General features: G+C 46.4%; 1 protein-coding gene across 2 annotated transcripts in view; it reads right to left on the minus strand.

Moving 5' to 3' along the window:
* SCARA5 (scavenger receptor class A member 5) overlaps positions 1 to 23,394 on the minus strand; it is an 813,283-nt gene that overhangs the window by 106,101 nt on the left and 683,788 nt on the right. For both annotated transcript variants that reach the window (XM_073673833.1, XM_073673832.1), the window contains exon 7: positions 7,556 to 7,609. In XM_073673833.1, the coding sequence (XP_073529934.1) occupies positions 7,556 to 7,609 (54 nt within the window). The remainder of the gene's footprint in view (positions 1 to 7,555; positions 7,610 to 23,394) is intronic.

The raw sequence follows: 23,394 nt of genomic DNA on the forward strand, positions 1-23,394 counted from the left end.
AGGGTCCTCTCTCCTGTAGAGTGTCAGCTCTTATGGGCAGGGTCCTCTCTCCTGTAGAGTGTCAGCTCTTATGTGCAGGGTCCTCTCTCCTGTAGAGTGTCAGCTCTTATGTGCAGGGTCCTCTCTCCTGTAGAGTGTCAGCTCTTATGTGCAGGGTCCTCTCTCCTGTAGAGCGTCAGCTCTTATGTGCAGGGTCCTCTCTCCTGTAGAGTGTCAGCTCTTATGTGCAGGGTCCTCTCTCCTGTAGAGTGTCGGCTCTTATGTGCAGGGTCCTCTCTCCTGTAGAGTGTAAGCTCTTATGTGCAGGGATCTCTCTCCTGTAGAGTGTCAGCTCTTATGTGCAGGGTCCTCTCTCCTGTAGAGTGTCAGCTCTTATGTGCAGGGTCCTCTCTCCTGTAGAGTGTCAGCTCTTATGTGCAGGGTCCTCTCTCCTGTAGAGTGTCAGCTCTTATGGGCAGGGTCCTCTCTCCTGTAGAGTGTCAGCTCTTATGTGCAGCGTCCTCTCTCCTGTTGAGTGTCAGCTCTTATGTGCAGGGTCCTCTCTCCTGTACAGTGTCAGCTCTTATGGGCAGGGACCTCTCTCCTGTACAGTGTCAGCTCTTATGGGCAGGGTCCTTTCTCCTGTACAGTGTCAGCTCTTATGTGCAGGGTCCTCTCTCCTGTAGAGTGTCAGCTCTTATGTGCAGGGTCCTCTCTCCTGTAGAGTGTCAGCTCTTATGGGCAGTGTCCTCTCTCCTGTAGAGTGTCAGCTCTTATGTGCAGGGTCCTCTCTCCTGTAGAGTGTCAGCTCTTATGGGCAGGGTCCTCTCTCCTGTAGAGTGTCAGCTCTTATGTGCAGGGTCCTCTCTCCTGTAGAGTGTCAGCTCTTATGTGCAGGGTCCTCTCTCCTGTAGAGTGTCAGCTCTTATGGGCAGGGTCCTCTCTCCTGTAGAGTGTCAGCTCTTATGTGCAGCGTCCTCTCTCCTGTTGAGTGTCAGCTCTTATGTGCAGAGTCCTCTCTCCTGTACAGTGTCAGCTCTTATGGGCAGGGACCTCTCTCCTGTACAGTGTCAGCTCTTATGGGCAGGGTCCTTTCTCCTGTAGAGTGTCAGCTCTTATGTGCAGGTCCTCTCTCCTGTAGAGTGTCAGCTCTTATGTGCAGCGTCCTCTCTCCTGTAGAGTGTCAGCTCTTATGTGCAGGGTCCTCTCTCCTGTACAGTGTCAGCTCTTATGGGCAGGGACCTCTCTCCTGTAGAGTGTCAGCTCTTATGGGCAGGGTCCTTTCTCCTGTAGAGTGTCAGCTCTTATGTGCAGGGTCCTCTCTCCTGTAGAGTGTCAGCTCTTATGGGCAGGGTCCTCTCTCCTGTACAGTGTCAGCCCTTATGGGCAGGGTCCTCTCTCCTGTAGAGTGTCAGCTCTTATGTGCAGCGTCCTCTCTCCTGTAGAGTGTCAGCTCTTATGTGCAGGGTCCTCTCTCCTGTACAGTGTCAGCTCTTATGGGCAGGGACCTCTCTCCTGTAGAGTGTCAGCTCTTATGGGCAGGGTCCTTTCTCCTGTAGAGTGTCAGCTCTTATGTGCAGGATCCTCTCTCCAGTAGAGTGTCAGCTCTTATGTGCAGGGACCTCTCTCCTGTAGAGTGTCAGCTCTTATGTGCAGGATCCTCTCTCCTGTAGAGTGTCAGCTCTTATGTGCAGGGTCCTCTCTCCTGTAGAGTGTCAGCTCTTATGGGCAGGGTCTTCTCTCCTGTAGAGTGTCAGCTCTTATGTGCAGGATCCTCTCTCTCCTGTAGAGTGTCAGCTCTTATGTGCAGGCTCCTCTCCTGTAGAGTGTCAGCTCTTATGTGCAGGGTCCTCTCTCCTGTAGAGTGTCAGCTCTTATGTGCAGGCTCCTCTCCTGTAGAGTGTCAGCTCTTATGGGCAGGGTCCTCTCTCCTGTAGAGTGTCAGCTCTTACAGGCAGGGTCCTCTCTCCTGTAGAGTGTCAGCTCTTATGGGCAGGGTCCTCTCTACTGTAGAGTGTCAGCTCTTATGGACAGGGCCCTCTCTACTGTAGAGTGTCAGCTCTTATGGGCAGGGTCCTCTCTCCTGTAGAGTGTCAGCTCTTATGGGCAGGGTCCTCCCTCCAGTAGAGTGTCAACTCTTACAGGCAGGGTCCTCTCTCCTGTAGAGTGTCAGCTCTTATGGGCAGGGTCCTCTCTCCTGTAGAGTGTCAGCTCTTATGTGCAGGGTCCTCTCTCCTTTCGAGTGTCAGTTCTTATGTGCAGGGTCCTCTCTCCTGTAGAGTGTCAGCTCTTATGTGCAGGGTCCTCTCTCCTGTAGAGTGTCAGTTCTTATGGGCAGGGTCCTCTCTCCTGTAGAGTGTCAGCTCTTATGTGCAGGGTCCTCTCTCCTGTAGAGTGTCAGCTCTTATGTGCAGGGTCCTCTCTCCTGTAGAGTGTCAGTTCTTATGGGCAGGGTCCTCTCTCCTGTAGAGTGTCAGCTCTTATGTGCAGGGTCCTCCCTCCTGTAGAGTGTAAGCTCTTATGTGCAGGGTCCTCTCTCCTGTAGAGTGTCAGCTCTTATGTGCAGAGTCCTCTCTCCTGTAGAGTGTGAGCTCTTATGTGCAGGGTCCTCTCTCCTGTAGAGTGTCAGCTCTTATGTGCAGGGTCCTCTCTCCTGTAGAGTGTCAGCTCTTATGTGCAGAGTCCTCTCTCTCTCCAATAGAGTGTCAGCTTTTATGTGCAGGTGTGGCACCCTGCTACACACAGGTACCACGGGACCCAAAAGAGTACATGGACGGACTTCTCCACAAGAGGCCCTTAGTATACACAGACACCTCCACCCTTCCACCTCATACCACCAGAGGGAGCCCTGTTAGGGATATATATACAGGAGGGTGGAGTTAGGTAGGCAGAGTGTGCTGGCACTTGAGATCAGTGAAGAGGCAGCACCTGTTGAGCTGCTGTACTGAGGGCAATCCAAGGTCTAAAGCACGTGCTGAAGCCTGAGGGCCTAGAGGGTGGCCGAAGGCAAGGAGAGAGGAGTTAAGGGGGGCAGAGGAGCATCTTAAGCTTACCCCAGAACACAAGCCGGACACCGGGTCCGCGCCTACAGGGTCCTCTACGCCCAGTAGGAATAACCGGTATACCAGGAGGATTCCAGACCCCTGGTCAACCTCAAGCTACAAACATCTACAGAACTAGGAACCACGAAGGCCCCAGCGTCCAGGGATAGTGGTAGCCAGAGAAAAGTTCTTACTACCAAACAGACAGGTGAGAGAGTGAAACAGTACGGAACTAGGCCTAGTTCCAGGCTGGTCAGGAGCTTCAGAGAGAGAGAGGAAGAAACGGATCAGGAGGCCTACTACCTGCTCACTGGGGAGAGTCCAGAAGTACACCCTTCCTACTAAGTACCCTGGACCATACCTGCCGTCTACACCAGTAAAGGTACTGAAGCGAATCCCCTGTGTGCGGGCCTGTTATTCTCCACTGACCCGGCCGGGCCACCTCTCATCTGCATCCCTTCCATCAACCCTGCCCCGGGGCCCGCTCCGCTTGTGGGGAGCAGAAACACCTCAGCTGCCATCCCATCACCCCCCGGAGGTCTGCAGTGCTGGTACCCATTACCAGGGACCACAGGTGGTGTCACGAGACAAAACCGTTTATCATCCCTTCAAAAAACAACCCCCCTTTTAAGAGTGACCCAGGGTACGGGTCCGGGAGCCGACTGCCGTGACATCCCAAGAAGGTAAAGGCCTGGGTACCGAGTCTCCCCTATATCCCCCCTGGGCGAGTCACAGGGTCCTCTCTCCTGTAGAGTGTCAGCTCTTATGTGCAGGATCCTCTCTCCTGTAGAGTGTCAGCTCTTATGGCCAGGATCCTCTCTCCTGTAGAGTGTCAGCTCTTATGGGCAGGATCCTCTCTCCTGTAGAGTGTCAGCTCTTATGTGCAGGATCCTCTCTCCTGTAGAGTGTCAGCTCTTATGTGCAGGATCCTCTCTCCTGTAGAGTGTCAGCTCTTATGTGCAGGATCCTCTCTCCTGTAGAGTGTCAGCTCTTATGGGCAGGATCCTCTCTCCTGTAGAGTGTCAGCTCTTATGTGCAGGGACCTCTTACCTGTACAGTGTCAGCTCTTATGTGCAGGCTCCTCTCCTGTAGAGTGTCAGCTCTTATTTGCAGGGTCCTCTCTCCTGTAGAGTGTCAGCTCTTATGTACAGGGTCCTCTCTCCTGTAGAGTGTCAGCTCTTATGTGCAGGGTCCTCTTTCCTGTAGAGTGTCAGCTCTTGTGGGCAGGGACCTCTCTCCTGTAGAGCGTCAGCTCTTATGTGCAGGGTCCTCTCTCCTGTAGAGTGTCAGCTCTTATGTGCAGGGTCCTCTCTCCTGTAGAGTGTCAGCTCTTATGGGCAGGGACCTCTCTCCTGTAGAGTGTCAGCTCTTATGGGCAGGGACCTCTCTCCTGTAGAGTGTCAGCTCTTATGTGCAGGGTCCTCTCCTGTAGAGTGTCAGCTCTTATGTGCAGGGTCCTCTCTCCTGTAGAGTGTCAGCTCTTATGTGCAGGGTCCTCTCTCCTGTAGAGTGTCAGCTCTTATGTGCAGGCTCCTCTCCTGTAGAGTGTCGGCTCTTATGTGCAGGGTCCTCTCTCCTGTAGAGTGTCAGATCTTATGGGCAGGGTCCTCTCTCCTGTAGAGTGTCGGCTCTTATGTGCAGGATCCTCTCTCCTGTAGAGTGTCAGCTCTTATGTGCAGGGTCTTCTCTCCTGTAGAGTGTCGGCTCTTATGTGCAGGATCCTCTCTCCTGTAGAGTGTCGGCTCTTATGTGCAGGATCCTCTCTCCTGTAGAGTGTCAGCTCTTATGTGCAGGGTCCTCTCTCCTGTAGAGTGTCAGCTCTTATGTGCAGGATCCTCTCTCCTGTAGAGTGTCAGCTCTTATGTGCAGGGTCCTCTCTCCTGTAGAGTGTCAGCTCTTATGTGCAGGCTCCTCTCCTGTAGAGTGTCGGCTCTTATGTGCAGGGTCCTCTCTCCTGTAGAGTGTCAGCTCTTATGTGCAGGGTCCTCTCTCCTGTAGAGTGTCGGCTCTTATGTGCAGGATCCTCTCTCCTGTAGAGTGTCGGCTCTTATGTGCAGGATCCTCTCTCCTGTAGAGTGTCGGCTCTTATGTGCAGGATCCTCTCTCTTGTAGAGTGTCAGCTCTTATGTGCAGGGTCCTCTCTCCTGTAGAGTGTCAGCTCTTATGTGCAGGATCCTCTCTCCTGTAGAGTGTCAGCTCTTATGTGCAGGATCCTCTCTCCTGTAGAGTGTCAGCTCTTATGTGCAGGGTCCTCTCTCCTGTAGAGGGTCAGCTCTTATGTGCGGGGTCCTCTCTACTGTAGAGGGTCAGCTCTTATGTGCAGGGTCCTCTCTTCTGTAGAGTGTCAGCTCTTATGTGCAGGATCCTCTCTCCTGTAGAGTGTCAGCTCTTATGTGCAGGGTCCTCTCTCCTGTAGAGTGTCAGCTCTTATGTGCAGGATCCTCTCTTCTGTAGAGTGTCAGCTCTTATGTGCAGGGTCCTCTCTCCTGTAGAGGGTCAGCTCTTATGTGCGGGGTCCTCTCTACTGTAGAGGGTCAGCTCTTATGTGCAGGGTCCTCTCTTCTGTAGAGTGTCAGCTCTTATGTGCAGGGTCCTCTCTCCTGTAGAGTGTCAGCTCTTATGGGCAGGGACCTCTCTCCTGTAGAGTGTCAGCTCTTATGTGCAGGGTCCTCTCCTGTAGAGTGTCAGCTCTTATGTGCAGGGTCCTCTCTCCTGTAGAGTGTCAGCTCTTATGGGCAGGGACCTCTCTCCTGTAGAGTGTCAGCTCTTATGTGCAGGGTCCTCTCTCCTGTAGAGTGTCAGCTCTTATGTGCAGGGTCCTCTCTCCTGTAGAGTGTCAGATCTTATGTGCAGGGTCCTCTCTCCTGTAGAGTGTCAGCTCTTATGTGCAGGGTCCTCTCTCCTGTAGAGTGTCAGCTCTTATGTGCAGAGTCCTCTCTCCTGTAGAGTGTCAGCTCTTATGGGCAGGGTCCTCTCTCCTGTAGAGTGTCAGCTCTTATGTGCAGGCTCCTCTCCTGTAGAGTGTCAGCTCTTATGTGCAGGGTCCTCTCTCCTGTAGAGTGTCAGCTCTTATGTGCAGGGACCTCTCTCCTGTAGAGTGTCAGCTCTTATGTGCAGGGTCCTCTCTCCTGTAGAGTGTCAGCTCTTATGGGCAGGGTCTTCTCTCCTGTAGAGTGTCAGCTCTTATGTGCAGGATCCTCTCTCTCCTGTAGAGTGTCAGCTCTTATGTGCAGGCTCCTCTCCTGTAGAGTGTCAGCTCTTATGTGCAGGGTCCTCTCTCCTGTAGAGTGTCAGCTCTTATGTGCAGGCTCCTCTCCTGTAGAGTGTCAGCTCTTATGTGCAGGGTCCTCTCTCCTGTAGAGTGTCGGCTCTTATGTGCAGGGTCTTCTCTCTCCTGTAGAGTGTCAGCTCTTATGTGCAGGGTCCTCTCTCCTGTAGAGTGTCAGCTCTTATGTGCAGGGTCCTCTCTCCTGTAGAGTGTCAGCTCTTATGTGCAGGGTCCTCTCTCCTGTAGAGTGTCGGCTCTTATGTGCAGGATCCTCTCTCGTAGAGTGTCAGCTCTTATGTGCAGGGTCCTCTCTCCTGTAGAGTGTCAGCTCTTATGTGCAGGGTCCTCTCTCCTGTAGAGTGTCAGCTCTTATGTGCAGGGTCCTCCCTCTTGTAGAGTGTCAGCTCTTATGTGCAGGATCCTCTCTCCTGTAGAGTGTCGGCTCTTATGTGCAGGGTCTTCTCTCTCCTGTAGAGTGTCAGCTCTTATGTGCAGGGTCCTCTCTCCTGTAGAGTGTCAGCTCTTATGTGCAGGGTCCTCTCTCCTGTAGAGTGTCAGCTCTTATGTGCAGGGTCCTCTCTCCTGTAGAGTGTCAGCTCTTATGTGCAGGGTCCTCTCTCCTGTAGAGTGTCAGCTCTTATGGGCAGGGTCCTCTCTCCTGTAGAGTGTCAGCTCTTATGTGCAGGGTCCTCTCCTGTAGAGTGTCAGCTCTTATGTGCAGGGTCCTCTCTCCTGTAGAGTGTCAGCTCTTATGTGCAGGGTCCTCTCTCCTGTAGAGTGTCAGCTCTTATGTGCAGGGTCCTCTCTCCTGTAGAGTGTCAGCTCTTATGTGCAGGGTCCTCTCTCCTGTAGAGTGTCAGCTCTTATGTGCAGCGTCCTCTCTCCTGTAGAGTGTCAGCTCTTATGTGCAGGATCCTCTCTCCTGTAGAGTGTCAGCTCTTATGTGCAGGGTCCTCTCTCCTGTAGAGTGTCAGCTCTTATGTGCAGAGTCCTGTCTCCTGTAGAGTGTCAGCTCTTTTGTGCAGAGTCCTCTCTCCTGTAGAGTGTCAGCTCTTGTGGTTACCTGATTTCTATAGGCACCTTATATTTCTCCTGATCCTAGGATCTCAGTATGGAGCCATATTTAGGTTTTGTCACATATAGATATTTCATGTAATTTTCCTTTTAGTAGAACTAATATTAACCCGTTGTGTAGACCGTCATGTTTTAACAATTTAATAGTCGTTGATAACTGATACACATGCGACACTCATTGTCCGTCTCTCACCTAGTTCTCCTCTGTCTCCTTTCTCGCCCTTCAGTCCTCTTTGGCCAGTTTCACCTAAAAAGAAAAAAAAAACCATTTACTAAAAACACAACTTATCATCCTTGGTGACGTATGTGACGACACTTGATGTGTGATATATAAGAGATTTTCTCCAGTCAGGGGCGGCATTAGGGAGGGGCAAGATTGGGCAATTTCCCAAGTCTCCCACCCCGTGGGAAGCCCCCAGCGTCTACAACAGGAGCTCCGCTGCTGATAGTTATCAGTGTAGCTTCCGGTGTGGAGACTGCTTCAGGACCTTTTGTAACATCATGATCATTTGACTGGTAATGTGACTGTGATGTCACCACAGGTCCTGCACTCTGTGGGACTTCAGGACCTTTGGTGACTTCACGATCATGTGACCGGTCATATGACTGTGATATCACTACAGGCCCTCAAATCTGCTTGAATCTAAAGAACTGAGGAGGATATAAACTGGAGGTAAGTTCTCTATAGTCTGTGTGTGTGCCTCTGAGTGTATGTCTGTGCGTGTATCTGTCTCTCTGAGTGTGTATCTTTGTATGTGTGTCTGCGTGAAGATATCAGAATGTATGGACTCCTGGTATATATATGCATGTATGTACTCTTTGTATGCATGTGTCTGTATGAAGGTGCTCTGTGTATACATGTACGTCTATATGTATGTAATTGGTCTGTGCATACATACAGGTGCATCTCACTAAATTAGAAAAAAAGTTAATTTATTTCAGTTCTTCAATACAAAAAGTGAATCTCCTATATTATATAGAGTTATTACACACAGAGGGATCTATTATATAGAGTCATTACACACAGAGGGATCTATTATATAGAGTCATTACACACAGAGGGATCTATTATATAGAGTCATTACACACAGAGTGATCTATTATATAGAGTCATTACACGCAGAGGGATCTATTATATAGAGTCATTACACACAGAGGGATCTATTATATAGAGTCATTACACACAGAGTGATCTATTATATAGAGTCATCACACGCAGAGGGATCTATTATATAGAGTCATTACACACAGAGGGATCTATTATATAGAGTCATTACACACAGAGTGATCTATTATATAGAGTCATTACACGCAGAGGGATCTATTATATAGAGTCATTACACACAGAGGGATCTATTATATAGAGTCATTACACACAGAGGGATCTATTATATAGAGTCATTACACACAGAGGGATCTATTATATAGAGTCATTACACACAGAGGGATCTATTATATAGAGTCATTACACACAGAGGGATCTATTATATAGAGTCATTGCACACAGAGGGATCTATTATATATAGTCATTACACACAGAGGGATCTATTATATAGAGTCATTACACACAGAGGGATCTATTATATAGAGTCATTACACACAGAGTGATCTATTATATAGAGTTATTACACACAGAGCGATCTATTATATAGAGTCATTACACACAGAGGGATCTATTATATAGAGTCATTACACACAGAGGGATCTATTATATAGAGTCATTACACACAGAGGGATCTATTATATAGAGTCATTACACACAGAGGGATCTATTATATAGAGTCATTACACACAGAGGGATCTATTATATAGAGTCATTAAACACAGAGGGATCTATTATATAGAGTCATTACACACAGAGCGATCTATTATATAGAGTCATTACACACAGAGGGATCTATTATATAGAGTCATTACACAAAGAGGGATCTATTATATAGAGTCATTACACACAGAGCGATCTATTATATAGAGTCATTACACACAGAGGGATCTATTATATAGAGTCATTACACACAGAGGGATCTATTATATAGAGTCATTACACACAGAGGGATCTATTATATAGAGTCATTACACACAGAGTGATCTATTATATAGAGTCATTACACACAGAGTGATCTATTATATAGAGTCATTACACACAGAGGGATCTATTATATAGAGTCATTACACACAGAGGGATCTATTATATAGAGTCATTACACACAGAGCGATCTATTATATAGAGACATTACACAGAGGGATCTATTATATAGAGTCATTACATGCAGAGTGATCTATTATATAGAGTCATTACACACAGAGCGATCTATTATATAGAGTCATTACACACAGAGGGATCTATTATATAGAGTCATTACACACAGAGGGATCTATTATATAGAGTCATTACACGCAGAGGGATCTATTATATAGAGTCATTACACGCAGAGGGATCTATTATATAGAGTCATTACACGCAGAGTGATCTATTATATAGAGTCATTACACGCAGAGCGATCTATTATATAGAGTCATTACACACAGAGGGATCTATTATATAGAGTCATTACACACAGAGGGATCTATTATATAGAGTCATTACACACAGAGGGATCTATTATATAGAGTCATTACACACAGAGGGATCTATTATATAGAGTCATTACACACAGAGGGATCTATTATATAGAGTCATTACACGCAGAGGGATCTATTATATAGAGTCATTACACGCAGAGGGATCTATTATATAGAGTCATTACACGCAGAGGGATCTATTATATAGAGTCATTACACACAGAGGGATCTATTATATAGAGTCATTACACACAGAGGGATCTATTATATAGAGTCATTACACCCTGAGGGATCTATTATATAGAGTCATTACACCCTGAGTGATCTATTATATAGAGTCATTACACACAGAGGGATCTATTATATAGAGTCATTACACACAGAGGGATCTATTATATAGAGTCATTACACACTGAGTGATCTATTATATAGAGTCATTACACACAGAGGGATCTATTATATAGAGTCATTACGCACAGAGGGATCTATTATATAGAGTCATTATGCACAGAGGGATCTATTATATAGAGTCATTACACACAGAGGGATCTATTATATAGAGTCATTACACACAGAGGGATCTATTATATAGAGTCATTACACACAGAGCGATCTATTATATAGAGTCATTACACACAGAGGGATCTATTATATAGAGTCATTACACGCAGAGGGATCTATTATATAGAGTCATTACACGCAGAGGGATCTATTATATAGAGTCATTACACACAGAGGGATCTATTTCAAGTGTTTATTTCTGTTAATGTTGATGATTATGGCTTACAGCCAATGAAAACACAAAAGTTATTATCTCAGTACATTAGAGTAATTAACAAAAAACACCTGCAAAGGCTTCCTACGCGTTTAAAAAGGTCCCTTAGTCTGTTTCAGTAGGCTCCACAATCATGGGGAAGACTGTTGACTTGACAGATGTCCAGAAGGCAGTCACTGACACACTCCACAAGGAGGGTAAGCCACAAAAGGTCATTGCTAAAGAAGCTGGCTGTTCACAGAGTGCTGTATCCAAGCATATTAATGGAAAGTTGAGTGGAAGGAAATAGTGTGGTAGAAAAATGAGTACAAGCAACCGGGATAACCGCAGCCTGGAAAGGATTGTTAAGAAAAGGCCATTAAAAAAATTGGGAGAGATTCACAAGGAGTGGACTGCTGCTGGAGTCATTGCTTCAAGAGCCACCACACACAGACGTATCCAGGACATGGGCTACAAGTGTCACATTCCTTGTAACAAGCCACTCATGACCAATAGACAACGGCAGAAGCGTCTTACCTGGGCCAAGGAGAAGAAGACCTGGACTGTTCTCAGTGTCCAAGGTGCTGTTCTCAGATGAAAGTAAATTTTGCATTTCATTTGGAAATCAAGGTACCAGAGTCTGTTTCAGTAGGCTCCACAATCATGGGGAAGACTGCTGACTTGACAGATGTTCAGAAGGCAGTCATTGACACACTCCACAAGGTCCCAGAGTCTGGAGGAAGAGTGGAGAGGCCACAATCCAAGCTGCTGGAGGTCTAGTGTGAAGTCTCCACAATCAGTGATGGTTTGAGGGCCATGTCATCTGCTGGTGGAGGTCCACTGTGTTTTATCAAGACCAAAGTTAGCGCAGCCGTCTACCAGGACATTTTAGAGCCCTTAATGCTTCCCTCAAACGACAAGCTTTTTGGAAATGTCATTCTCCAGCAGGACTTGGCCCCTGTCCACACTGCCAAAAGTACCAATACCTGGTTTACACACAACTGTATCACTGTGTTTGATTGGCAGCAAACTCGCCTGACCTTAACCCCATAGAGAATCTATTATAGAGAATCTATGGGGTATTGTCAAGAGGAAGATGAGGGACACCAGACCCAACAATGCAGACGAGCTGAAGGCGGCTATCAAAGCCACCTGGGCTTCCATAACACCTCAGGAGGGCCACAGGCTGATCCCTCCAAGCCACATTGCCGCAGTAATTGATGCACAAGGAGCCCAACCAAGTATTGAGGCATTTACTGAGCAGACATTTCAGTAGGACAACATTTCAGATTTTAAAACAATTTTTCCAGCTGTTGTTCTAAAGTATTCTAATTTACTGAGATAATGACTTTTGTGTTTTCATGGGCTGTAAGCCATAATCATCAACATTAACAGAAATAAACACTTGAAATACAGTACAGACCAAAAGTTTGGACACACCTTCTCATTTAAAGATTTTTTCTGTATTTTCATGACTATGAAATTTGTACATTCACACTGAAGGCATCAAAACTATGAATTACCACATGTGGAATTATATACTTAACAAAAAAGTGTGAAACAACTGAAAATATGTCTTATATTCTAGGTTCTTCACAGTAGCCACCTTTTGCTTTGATGACTGCTTTGCACACTCTGGGCATTCTCTTGATGAGCTTCAAGAGGTAGTCACCGGAAATGGTTTTCACTTCACAGGTGTGCCCTGTCAGGTTTAATAAGTGGGATTTCTTGCCTTATAAATGGGGTTGGGACCATCAGTTGTGTTGTGCAGAAGTCTGGTGGATACACAGCTGATAGTCCTACTGAATAGACTGTTAGCTGCTTTTTTCTTGCCATAATACAAATTCTAAGTAAAGAAAAACGAGTGGCCATCATTACTTTAAAAAATGAAGGTCAGTCAGTCCGAAAAATTGGGCAAACTTTGAAAGTGTCCCCAAGTGCAGTTACAAAAGCCATAAAGCGCTACAAAGAAACTGGCTGACATGAGGACCGCCCCAGGAAAGGAAGACCAAGAGTCACCTCTGCTTCTGAGGATAGGTTTATCCGAGTCACCAGCCTCAGAAATCGCAGGTTAACAGCAGCTCAGATTAGAGACCAGGTCAATGCCACACAGAGTTCTAGCAGCAGACACATCTCTACAACAACTGTTAAGAGGAGACTTTGTGCAGCAGGCCTTCATGGTAAAATAGCTGCTAGGAAACCACTGCTAAGGACAGGCAACAAGCAGAAGAGACTTGTTTGGGCTAAAGAACACAAGGTATGGACATTAGACCAGTGGAAATCTGTGCTTTGGTCTGATGACTCCAAATTTAAGATCTTTGGTTCCAACCACCGTGTCTTTGTGCGATGCAGAAAAGGTGAACGGATGGACTCTACATGCCTGGTTCCCACCGTGAAGCATGGAGGAGGAGGTGTGATGGTGTGGGGGTGCTTTTCTGGTGACACTGTTGGGGATTTATTCAAAATTGAAGGCATACTGAACCAGCATGGCTACCACAGCATCTTGCAGCGGCATGCTATTCCATCCGGTTTGCGTTTAGTTGGACCATCATTTATTTTTCAACAGGACAATGACCCCAAACACACCTCCAGGCTGTGTAAGGGCTATTTGACCAAGAAGGAGAGTGATGGGGTGCTACGCCAGATGACCTGGCCTCCACAGCCACCAGACCTGAACCCAATCGAGATGGTTTGGGGTGAGCTGAACCGCAGATTGAAGGCAAAAGGGCCAACAGGTGCAAAGCATCTCTGGGAACTCCTTCAAGATTGTTGGAAGACCATTTCCGGTGACTACCTCTTGAAGCTCATCAAGAGAATGCCAAGAGTGTGCAAAGCAGTCATCAAAGCAAAAGGTGGCTACTTAGAAGAACCTAGAATATAAGACATATTTTCAGTTGTTTCACACTTTTTTGTTAAGTATATAATTCCACATGTGTTAATTCATAGTTTTGATGCCTTCAGAGTGAATGTACAAATTTCATAGTCATGAAAATACAGAAAAATCTTTAAATGAGAAAGTGTGTCCAAACTTTTGGTCTGTACTGTAGATCACTCTGTAATGACTCTATATAATATAGGAGTTTCACTTTTTGTATTGAAGAACTGAAATAAATTAAAATTTTGATGATATTCTAATTTTGTGAGACGCACCTGTATGTCTATGTATGTGCTCTGTATACATGTATATGTATGTGCTCTGTGTATAGATATTTGTGTGTAACATACTGGTGCAGCTTCAAGGAGCGCTGGGAGCCGTCTTTGTAGTGGAGGATAACAGGGGTCTGCAATGTCGGGAGCAAGGTTCATAAAGCACCTCGGTACAGAGAGATGGTGGAACTGACCAAGTCCCAGAACCCAAAGACTGCAGCATTGGCCAGCACAATGCCTACTTCGCCTACCCTGCCTGCAGTGCTGTTCCACATCTTGGTGAGGGGCCTCAGACATACCAGGTGACTTTGAACCGTGTCCAAGTGACAAGGCTTTGGGACTCAGGGAGTTTAGTGACCCTGGCAAGGGCCACACATCAACATGTGCTAGTCCCTGGGAAGGGGGTAGGGGTAAAGTGTATCCATGGAGATGCCGAGAACTGTCCCATGGCCGAGGTGGACATGCTCAGACTGTGGTTCTTTGTCCCACCAAGTGGGAGTGGTCAAGGACTTTCTGCATAATATCATTATTGGTTGAGATTTTCCATTACTCTGGGATTTATGGGTTAAAGCTGTAGCATCCAGCAGTCCAGTATGCCGCCAGGAGTCGGCTGTGGTAACATGGTCACATGATGCAAACGGTGAATATCCTTTCACTTTACTGAGAGGAGGATCTAGTGTGCTCAGCGCATGTGTAGCAGAGCTGTGCGTGAGGCTGTGTCTGCAGAGCAGTATGGTGCCAGTGCAAGTGTTGTATGCTTGCTTGTAGTCCTATTCTGGCTGCATGTTGTAGGCAAAGAGTGTCTTTACAATGTACAGGCGGCAGAGCCTGTGTGCGTGATGTGTAGGCGGCAGAGCCTGTGAGCGTGTTGTGCAGCTAGCAAAGGCCTATAAGCTCTGCTTGTTGGCAAATGGTGCACAGCCCCTGGCTTTGGGGAGAGGGGGCATATGTAGCAGAGCCAGGTAGGACAGGGTTAAGTTCTAGCTCTGCAGGATTTGATTAGATGCACCTGCCTAGCTTTTTTCTAGAGCCAGGGACTGTCTTCAATAGGTATGTCAGTCTGCTGGATGAAGCAGAGTTGAGTGTGCTGGAGCTGGTGAGTGACCAGCCAAAATGTGAGCTATAGCTGGGAGAGAGACATACCAGAGTCACGAGTCAGTCACTGCACAGTTCAGCTAGGAAAGCTGAGCAGTCTGTGTGTTGAAGCTGCTGCCTGTTCAGTGTGAACTGTACATGGAGTTGAATACTTCTGTTTAGCGCTGGAGGCTGCTGGAGCTCAGGCTGAAGATGATACTGAGATTGATGGGCTCGTGACTCTTCTGTGTATGAATTTTACTCCAGGAGAAAGGACTATAATCTGTTGGGGTGAGCGCACACTGACATATATGTACTGCTGAATGAACGGTTTATGCGCTGTAACACCTTTTAGTGCTCAGTAGAGGCTGTTTTTTGGGTTTTGAATCCCTTGGTGTTTTATGAAAGCAATAAAACTGCACCTGTTTGGACCTTGTGTGAACGCTACCTGAGAGCGGGAAACCCTACAATGTATATGTATGTGAGTGTATATATGTAACTATCTATAGACGGCCCGGTGTCACATTGCAATGATAGTTGCAGTAACTTTGTGACACAATCCCATTTTGCAATTCATAACTCCCCTGATTTTACTTTTTAACCTACAACTTAAAGGGGTTGTCGGGTCGCACTATCTTGAGGATCCTTTTTTTAGGATAGGTCATCAGTACGAGGCCGGTGGTGGTCTGACATCTGGCACCCCCAATGATCAGCTATTATTCACTATGGCGCGGCTGGATGTTAACACATTGAGCAGAAGTTCTCTTCGATGAGTAGCGGTTGTGGCCGGGTGCTGCAGTGTTTCTTTGAGTAGCAGCTGTTCTGCAGTAACCGGCAGAGGGCGCTACACATTGATTGGTGCTGCATTAACTCGTCACCTTCTGATTCCTTGTCTAATATATCGTATCAGGAAATTCAATATCTCCATCCATCTCCCGCCATGTATACAGCTGTCAGTACAATAATGGGTGCGTCTCCAGCATGTTCCTCTTGCGCACGGTCAGCGGTGATTATCTGGGGGAAGCATCCTGTTACATAACACAGAGAGTGTTGGGATATTTATTGGGGGCAGGGACTCCGCTGGAATGTGTAATTCCTCACATGGGACCCGGCTCCACTTCCTCCGTGGCGGGGCCGCGGGCCATTTATTTTATACTGCACTTGTTCCGTACAGTCTGGTGTAAGCCGTGATTCGCTAGGAATCATTCTTATTACAGACGTGGATTGCTAAGAACATTCCTTTAAGTATTTAAAGTGAACCGTCATCATTAGAGAAGAAGAATAGGGTCTATGTGCTTTCCCCTCTGTACCCACTAGTTATTTTGGTGTCCGTACAGTAATACCTGTAATATTAGTAATTAGTAAATATTAGCCTTTACTGCATGACCACCACAACCCCTCCATATATAAGACCACTGCTTCTCCCCCAAAACCTTCCTCCCCGCCATCACTGAAGGAGACCTTACTCATCTTCTCTCAAAATCGCACCTCCTCAACACTTGTGCACTTGATCCCATCCCATCCCACCTAACTCCCCATCCTTACCACCACTCTTATCCCGTCTATAACCTATCTCTTCAACCTATCATTAACTTCTGGTACCTTCCCATCTGCTTTCAAACATTCCATAATCACACCTATCCTGAAAAAGCCATCCCTTGAACAGAACCTCTTTGTCCAGCTATCCCATATTGCTGCTCCCGTTGGACTCCAAACTCCTCAAACAGCATGCCCCTGCTGAACTTTCTTCCCATCTCTCATATTGTTAGAACCTTGCTGTTAGGTTTTTTTTCCTTTGCTGGTCACATGACCTTGTTGGCCTATTTAATCCTGCTCCGCCCTTCTGGCTTTGCTGGACTTCATTGTATATCTACTTTCTAGCTAGCCTGTGCTCTGTATCTAACTCTGTTAGTTTGCTTGGTCTACGGACCTCTAGGTTCTATCTATTTTGTTTGTTCGTCTGTCTGCTACTATTTCTGTTAGGAGGTGTCCCATATTCCTCCCAGTCCTTAGTACTTGTAGGGATTCCCTCCCCAAATCTATAGGTCTCCGTACAGACTAGATTAGGACTTTAGCAGGTCTGATCGCAGGATCAGGTTCCCTGTTACATCGTAGGGATTCAGCTGAGTCCTATAGTAGGGACAGATCTCCTCTCTTTCCTTAGCTTTGGTAGCAGAACATAACAGTAAGTCCAGCCTGTAAATTCTCTAAGGAAAGATTCTTTTTTGTTCCATCATGGTGTCGGTTCAGGATTTGGCTAAACACCTGCAGGGACTCTCTCTGGAAGTGGCCGAGCTCCGTCAGCACGTGAGTAACTGTCCTGGAGCACATTTCTTGGAGCCTAAGGTATGTTTGCCGGATTTATTTTTTGGTGAACATCGAGAATTTTTTTCATTTAAAAATGCTTGCTTATTGTATTTTCGTTTGAGACCCAAGTCCTCTGGGGATGAATCCCAGCGCGTAGGGTTCATAATGTCACTTTTGCGCAAAGAGCCTCAGGAGTGGGCCTTTTCTTTGCAACCTAGTGATACATGCTTCAGATCAGTGGATAGTTTTTTTTCTGCTTTAGGACTATTATATGATGATCCTGACCGTGTGGCATCAGCTGAGACTGAGTTGAGACGTTTAAAACAAGGATCAGGTAATGTCGAAAAATATTGTACTCATTTTCGTCGTTGGTCCACTCAAACAGGGTGGAACGATTCTGCTCTGAAAAGTCTATTTCTTGCTGGGCTAAGTGAAAGGGTTAAAGACCTGCTAATTGCTTATCCTACACCTGAGGATTTGCAACAGGCTATGCAATTAGCTATACGGGTGGATAGAAGACTGCGTGCTAGGGTTAATGAGAGCAAATCCTCTGCTATGTCAGTTTCTGGTTATGATAATGTGTGTACTAACAGTGGTGAACCGATGGAGATTGGATCGGTGGCACCTCGCTCTCAAGAAAAAGACCGTCGTTTTTCAGAAGGCTTGTGTTTCTATTGCGGGAAATCTGGTCATTTGATTAAAGGCTGTGAGCTTCGTATGAAGAAAGAAAAAAAAATGGTCAGTCACGCCCGTATTGCCTGTTTAAATTCCAAGGGTATATTTTTAGCTGCTTCCACGATTGCTCAGGAAAAATTAATGGAATTTCGGGTGTTTGTTGATTGCGGGTCTACACTGAATGTAATTGATGGGGGATTCGTGGAAAAACTCAATTTAAAACCTGAACCTTTATCATCCCCCATTGCTGTGGTTTCTGTGGATGGCTCCCCTTTGAAGAATATTACTCTCAAGGTCAGTGAATTTCCTCTCACTATTAATGGTGTTCACCATGAGAAATTGGATTTGGTAGTTTTGAATAACTTGCCTTCTCCAGTAATATTGGGATTGCCCTGGTTAAAAATTCACAATCCTGTACTGGATTGGTCTACCAGTGAAATTAAATCCTGGAGCCATAAATGTTATGACAAGTGTTGTAACGGGCGTATTGCAGCTTTGGATAGGGGAGAATTGCCTGTTCCTATTCAGGATTTTTGGAGAGTTTTTTCTGAGAAGGAATCGCAGGTTTTGCCTCCCCATAGAGACTATGATTGTTCTATTGAATTTGTCCCTGGAGCGACTCTTCCTAAGAGTCGTTTATTTAACCTTACTATTCCTGAGAGGAAGGCTTTGGAGGAATACATACAGACAAGTTTGGCCGCCGGTCACATTAGGCCCTCTAAGTCTCCTGTGGCGGTTGGATTTTTTTTTGTAAAAAAAAAGGACGGCGGTTTACGTCCTTGTCTGGATTTTCGTGAGATTAACAAAATTACGGTACGCAATCCTTACCCACTGCCATTGATTCCTGATCTGTTTAACCAGTTATTGGGGGCCAAGTGGTTCTCTAAAATTGACCTTAAGGGGGCATACAATCTGTTGCGCATGAAGGAGGGTGATGAATGGAAGACTGCTTTTAACACTCCTGTGGGTCATTTTGAGAATCTGGTTATGCCTTTCGGTCTTACTAATGCTCCTGCATTTTTTCAGAATCTGATTAATGACATCCTTAGACCTTTGATCGGTAAAAATGTGGTTGTGTATTTGGATGACATTTTGATTTATTCGCCAGATCTGGAGTCTCATTGGCGGAGCGTGCGTGAGGTATTACAGTTATTAATGGACAATTCGCTTTTTGCTAAGCTGGAGAAATGTGAGTTCGCTGTACAGAGAATTAGTTTTTTGGGCTACATTATCTCCAGCGAAGGTTTTGAGATGGATCCGGTTAAGGTTCAGGCTGTGCAGGAATGGCCTAGGCCTATTGGTTTGAAATCGATACAGAGGTTTTTGGGTTTCGCCAATTACTATAGAAAATTCATAAAAAATTTTTCTAGTATTGTCAAACCTCTGACCGATCTCACCAGGAAAGGTGCTGATGCGGTTCAGTGGTCTTCTGAGGCCATTGAAGCTTTTGTGTATCTCAAGGAGAGGTTCACCTCTGCTCCCATCCTTATGCAGCCTGATGTTACTAGGCCGTTTTTGGTTGAGGTTGATGCTTCCTCTGTGGGGGTTGGCGCAGTATTGTCTCAGGATAACGGGGATGGATTACATCCCTGTGCATTTTTTTCAAAAAAATTTTCGGAGACTGAATTGAATTACGATATTGGTAATCGGGAATTATTGGCTATTAAACTCGCATTTGAACACTGGCGCCACTTCTTGGAAGGTGCGGAATTTCCCGTTCAGGTTCTTACGGATCATAAAAATCTGATATATCTTGACGCTGCCAAGCGCCTGAATGCCCGTCAGGCTAGGTGGGCACTGTTTTTCTCGCGGTTTAATTTCTCCGTTACTTACATCCCTGGTACTAAGAATGTTAAGGCGGATGCCTTGTCTCGCAGTTTTTCTCCCATAGTCGGTGCTGAGAAAGAGGAAAACATTTTACAAGAAGGTGTTGTGATAGCTGCTTTAGACTCCGTTTTGGAAGATGAGATTCTTAAAGCTCAGGAGAATGCCCCATCTAACACTCCTCATGGGAGGTTGTTTGTGCCTGGGACCTTTAGGAGAGATTTGTTTGTTGAGTGTCACGAATCTCGGTTGGCAGGTCATCCCGGAATCTCTGAGACCAAGAGACTGGTGGGTCGCAGTTTTTGGTGGCCTGGATGGCAGAAGGAAGTCATTAAGTGGGTGCGCCAATGTACTATATGTGCTAGATCTAAGTCCTCACATACTCCTGCTGCGGGGTTGCTTTGTCCTTTGGAGGTCCCCAGTGCTCCTTGGACACATTTGGCTATGGACTTTATAACTGACCTTCCCCCCTCTGAGGGTTTTACTGTCATCTGGGTGGTCGTGGACCGTTTTAGCAAGATGTGTCACTTGGTTCCCTTCGTCAAACTGCCCTGCGCTAAAACTCTCGCTAAGGCCTTTGTCAAGGAAATTGTCAGACTTCATGGCGTTCCTACTGACATTGTTTCTGATAGGGGTCCTCAGTTCGTGGCTCGTTTTTGGCGTGCCTTTTGTGACAGGTTGGGAATTCATTTGTCGTTTTCGTCCGGATATCATCCTGAATCTAATGGCCAGACAGAAAGGAAAAACCAGGATGTTGAGCAGTTCTTGCGTTGTTTTGTGGCAGACAATCAAGAGGGGTGGTCTGAGTTTCTGCCACTTGCCGAATTTGCTCTGAACAATCATACATCTTCTTCTGCTGGTTGTTCGCCTTTTTTTTGTTGTTCTGGGAGACATCCGTCGTTTGGGTCGTTCTCCAAGTTGGGATCTGCCGTGCCTGAGGAGGAGAATTTTTCCGGTGATTTGGAAAGAGTTTGGACGGATGTGCGTGGTAATCTTCAGGAGGCCAACAGAAAATCTAAAGACTACTTTGATAGGAAACGACAGGAGGTTTTGTTCGCTGTTGGTGACATGGTTTGGTTGTCCTCTCGGAATCTGCGGTTGAGGATTCCTTCTAAGAAATTGGGTCCCAAGTTTGTAGGGCCCTTTAAGGTGCTTCAGGTTGTCAACCAATCTGCTGTTAGGTTGGAGGTTCCTACCTCCTGGAGAATTAATCCGGTCTTTCATGTCTCTCTGTTAAAAAAAGCTGTTGTGTCGGATGGTGACGCCTCTGCCTCTGTTCCTCCGGTGGTGGAGGACGGGGAATATGAAATTTCTCGCATCCTTGACTCTAGACGGTATAGAGGTAGTTTGCAGTATCTTGTGGCCTGGAAAGGTTTCGGACCCGAGGATAACTCTTGGGTGAGGTCAGATGATGTTTCCGCGTCCAGACTTATCAGAGCGTTTCACAGGAGATTTCCTGATAAGCCTGGTCCTAGGGGATCCGGAGGATCCTCTTAGAAGGGGGGGTACTGTTAGAACCTTGCTGTTAGGTTTTTTTTCCTTTGCTGGTCACATGACCTTGTTGGCCTATTTAATCCTGCTCCGCCCTTCTGGCTTTGCTGGACTTCATTGTATATCTACTTTCTAGCTAGCCTGTGCTCTGTGTCTTGCTCTGTTAGTTTGCTTGGTCTACGGACCTCTATGTTCTATCTATTTTGTTTGTTCGTCTGTCTGCTACTATTTCTGTTAGGAGGTGTCCCATATTCCTCCCAGTCCTTAGTACTTGTAGGGATTCCCTCCCCAAATCTATAGGTCTCCGTACAGACTAGATTAGGACTTTAGCAGGTCTGATCGCAGGATCAGGTTCCCTGTTACATCGTAGGGATTCAGCTGAGTCTTATAGTAGGGACAGATCTCCTCTCTTTCCTTAGCTTTGGTAGCAGAACATAACACATATAACTCACTCCTTGACAACCTACAATCCGGCTTCCGTCCCCACCACTCCACTGAAAGTGCCCTGTTCAAACTTACTAATGACTTACTAACTGCAAAAGCTAACAGACAATTCTCCACACTCCTCCTTCTTGACCTGTCCTCTGCCTTCAACACAGTTGACCACTCCCTCCTAGTACAGATCCTCTCCTCCCTCGATATCACAGACTTTGCCCTATCCTGGATCTCCTCATACCTTTCTAAACACACATTTAGCGTCTCCCACTCCCACACTACCTCCTCATCCCGCCCCTCTCTCTGTTGGAGTCCCTTAATGCTTTGTCCTAGGACCTCTGCTCTTCTCCATCTATCCCCTTGGCCTGGAACAACTCAAAGTCCTATGGCTTCCAGTACCACCTGCATGCTAATGACACTCAGATCTACTTCTCTGGCCCAGACGTCGCCTCTCTGGTGTCCAGAATCCCGGTGTGTCTATCAGCCATATCCTCCTTCTTCTCCTCCCGCTTCCTCAAGTTCAATGTGCGACAAAACGGAACTCATCATCTTTCTTCCATCTCACCTAACTCCCTATCTGATCAGTCTATCACAATAAAATGACATGACGCTCTCCTCTGTACTGGAAGTCCGCTGCCTCTGAGTAACCCTCCACTCTGCCCTGTCCTTCACACGACACATCCAATATTTTCAGAATCCGTCCTTTCCTCAACGCTGAAACCACTAAAATGTTAGTGCCGCCCTCATCATCTCCCACCTGCACTACTGCAATATGCTCCTCTGTCGCCTCACTGCTAATACTCTCACACCTCTCCAGTCCGTCCTTAACTCTGCTGCAAGACTAATCCACCTCTCTCCTTGCTACTCCTCCACTTCAAATCCCTTCATTGGCTCCCAATTCCACAACGTATCCAGTACAAACTGCTAACAATGACCTACAAAGCCATCCATAACCTGTCTCATCCATATATCTCTGAACAGATCTCCCGATATCCTCCCTCACGTAATCTCTAGTCCTTGTCCTCCCAAGAGTTACTTCTCTCCTCCACACTTGTATGTTCTTCACCCAATCGCCTCCAAGACTTCTCCCAGGCTTCCCCCATCCTCTGGAATTCTGTGGCCCAACAAGTCCGATTATCCGCCACACTCGGAACCTTCAGACGGAACCTGAAGATCCATCTCTTCAAGAAAGCTACAGCCTTCAATAAGCCACCAGACCACCACCAGAGCTACCGCAACTCCAACCTACTGTCTCCTTCCCCACCATCCTGTAGAATGTAAGCCCGTGAGGACAGGGTCCTCTTCCCTCTGTATCAGTCTATCATTGTTAGTTTGTTCTCTGTAAGTGATATCTGTATTTTGTATGTAACCCCTTCTCATGTTCAGCGCCCGGGAATCAATGGTGATTGAAAATAAATAATAATAATAATAATAGTGTCAATATAATAATACAGTATCACTTTAATAGAACAAGCCAAACCAGTTTCCACATTGTGTAGTACCATTCACATCAGAGGTCATAGATATGGCACAGTGGCCAGGTGATAGTACCAGCGGCAGTACTTGTGCATACCATTCTGTGTACGGTGCTTATATAATGGTACAAGTCTCACATTACACAATTATTGTCCTTATAATTTAGTACCAGAAAGAGTAGATTTCGTCTATAGCCTTCATATAACAGTACTATTCATATTGGTCCTATATAAGTACCACTCACAGTACCCATGTGCATAATCATAGCATCTGTATAATAGTGCACA

Source organism: Phyllobates terribilis, unplaced genomic scaffold (genome assembly GCF_046119375.1).
Source record: "Phyllobates terribilis strain yellow unplaced genomic scaffold, ASM4611937v1 Scaffold_3__8_contigs__length_932513732, whole genome shotgun sequence".
NCBI classification, from domain to species: Eukaryota; Metazoa; Chordata; class Amphibia; order Anura; family Dendrobatidae; genus Phyllobates; species Phyllobates terribilis.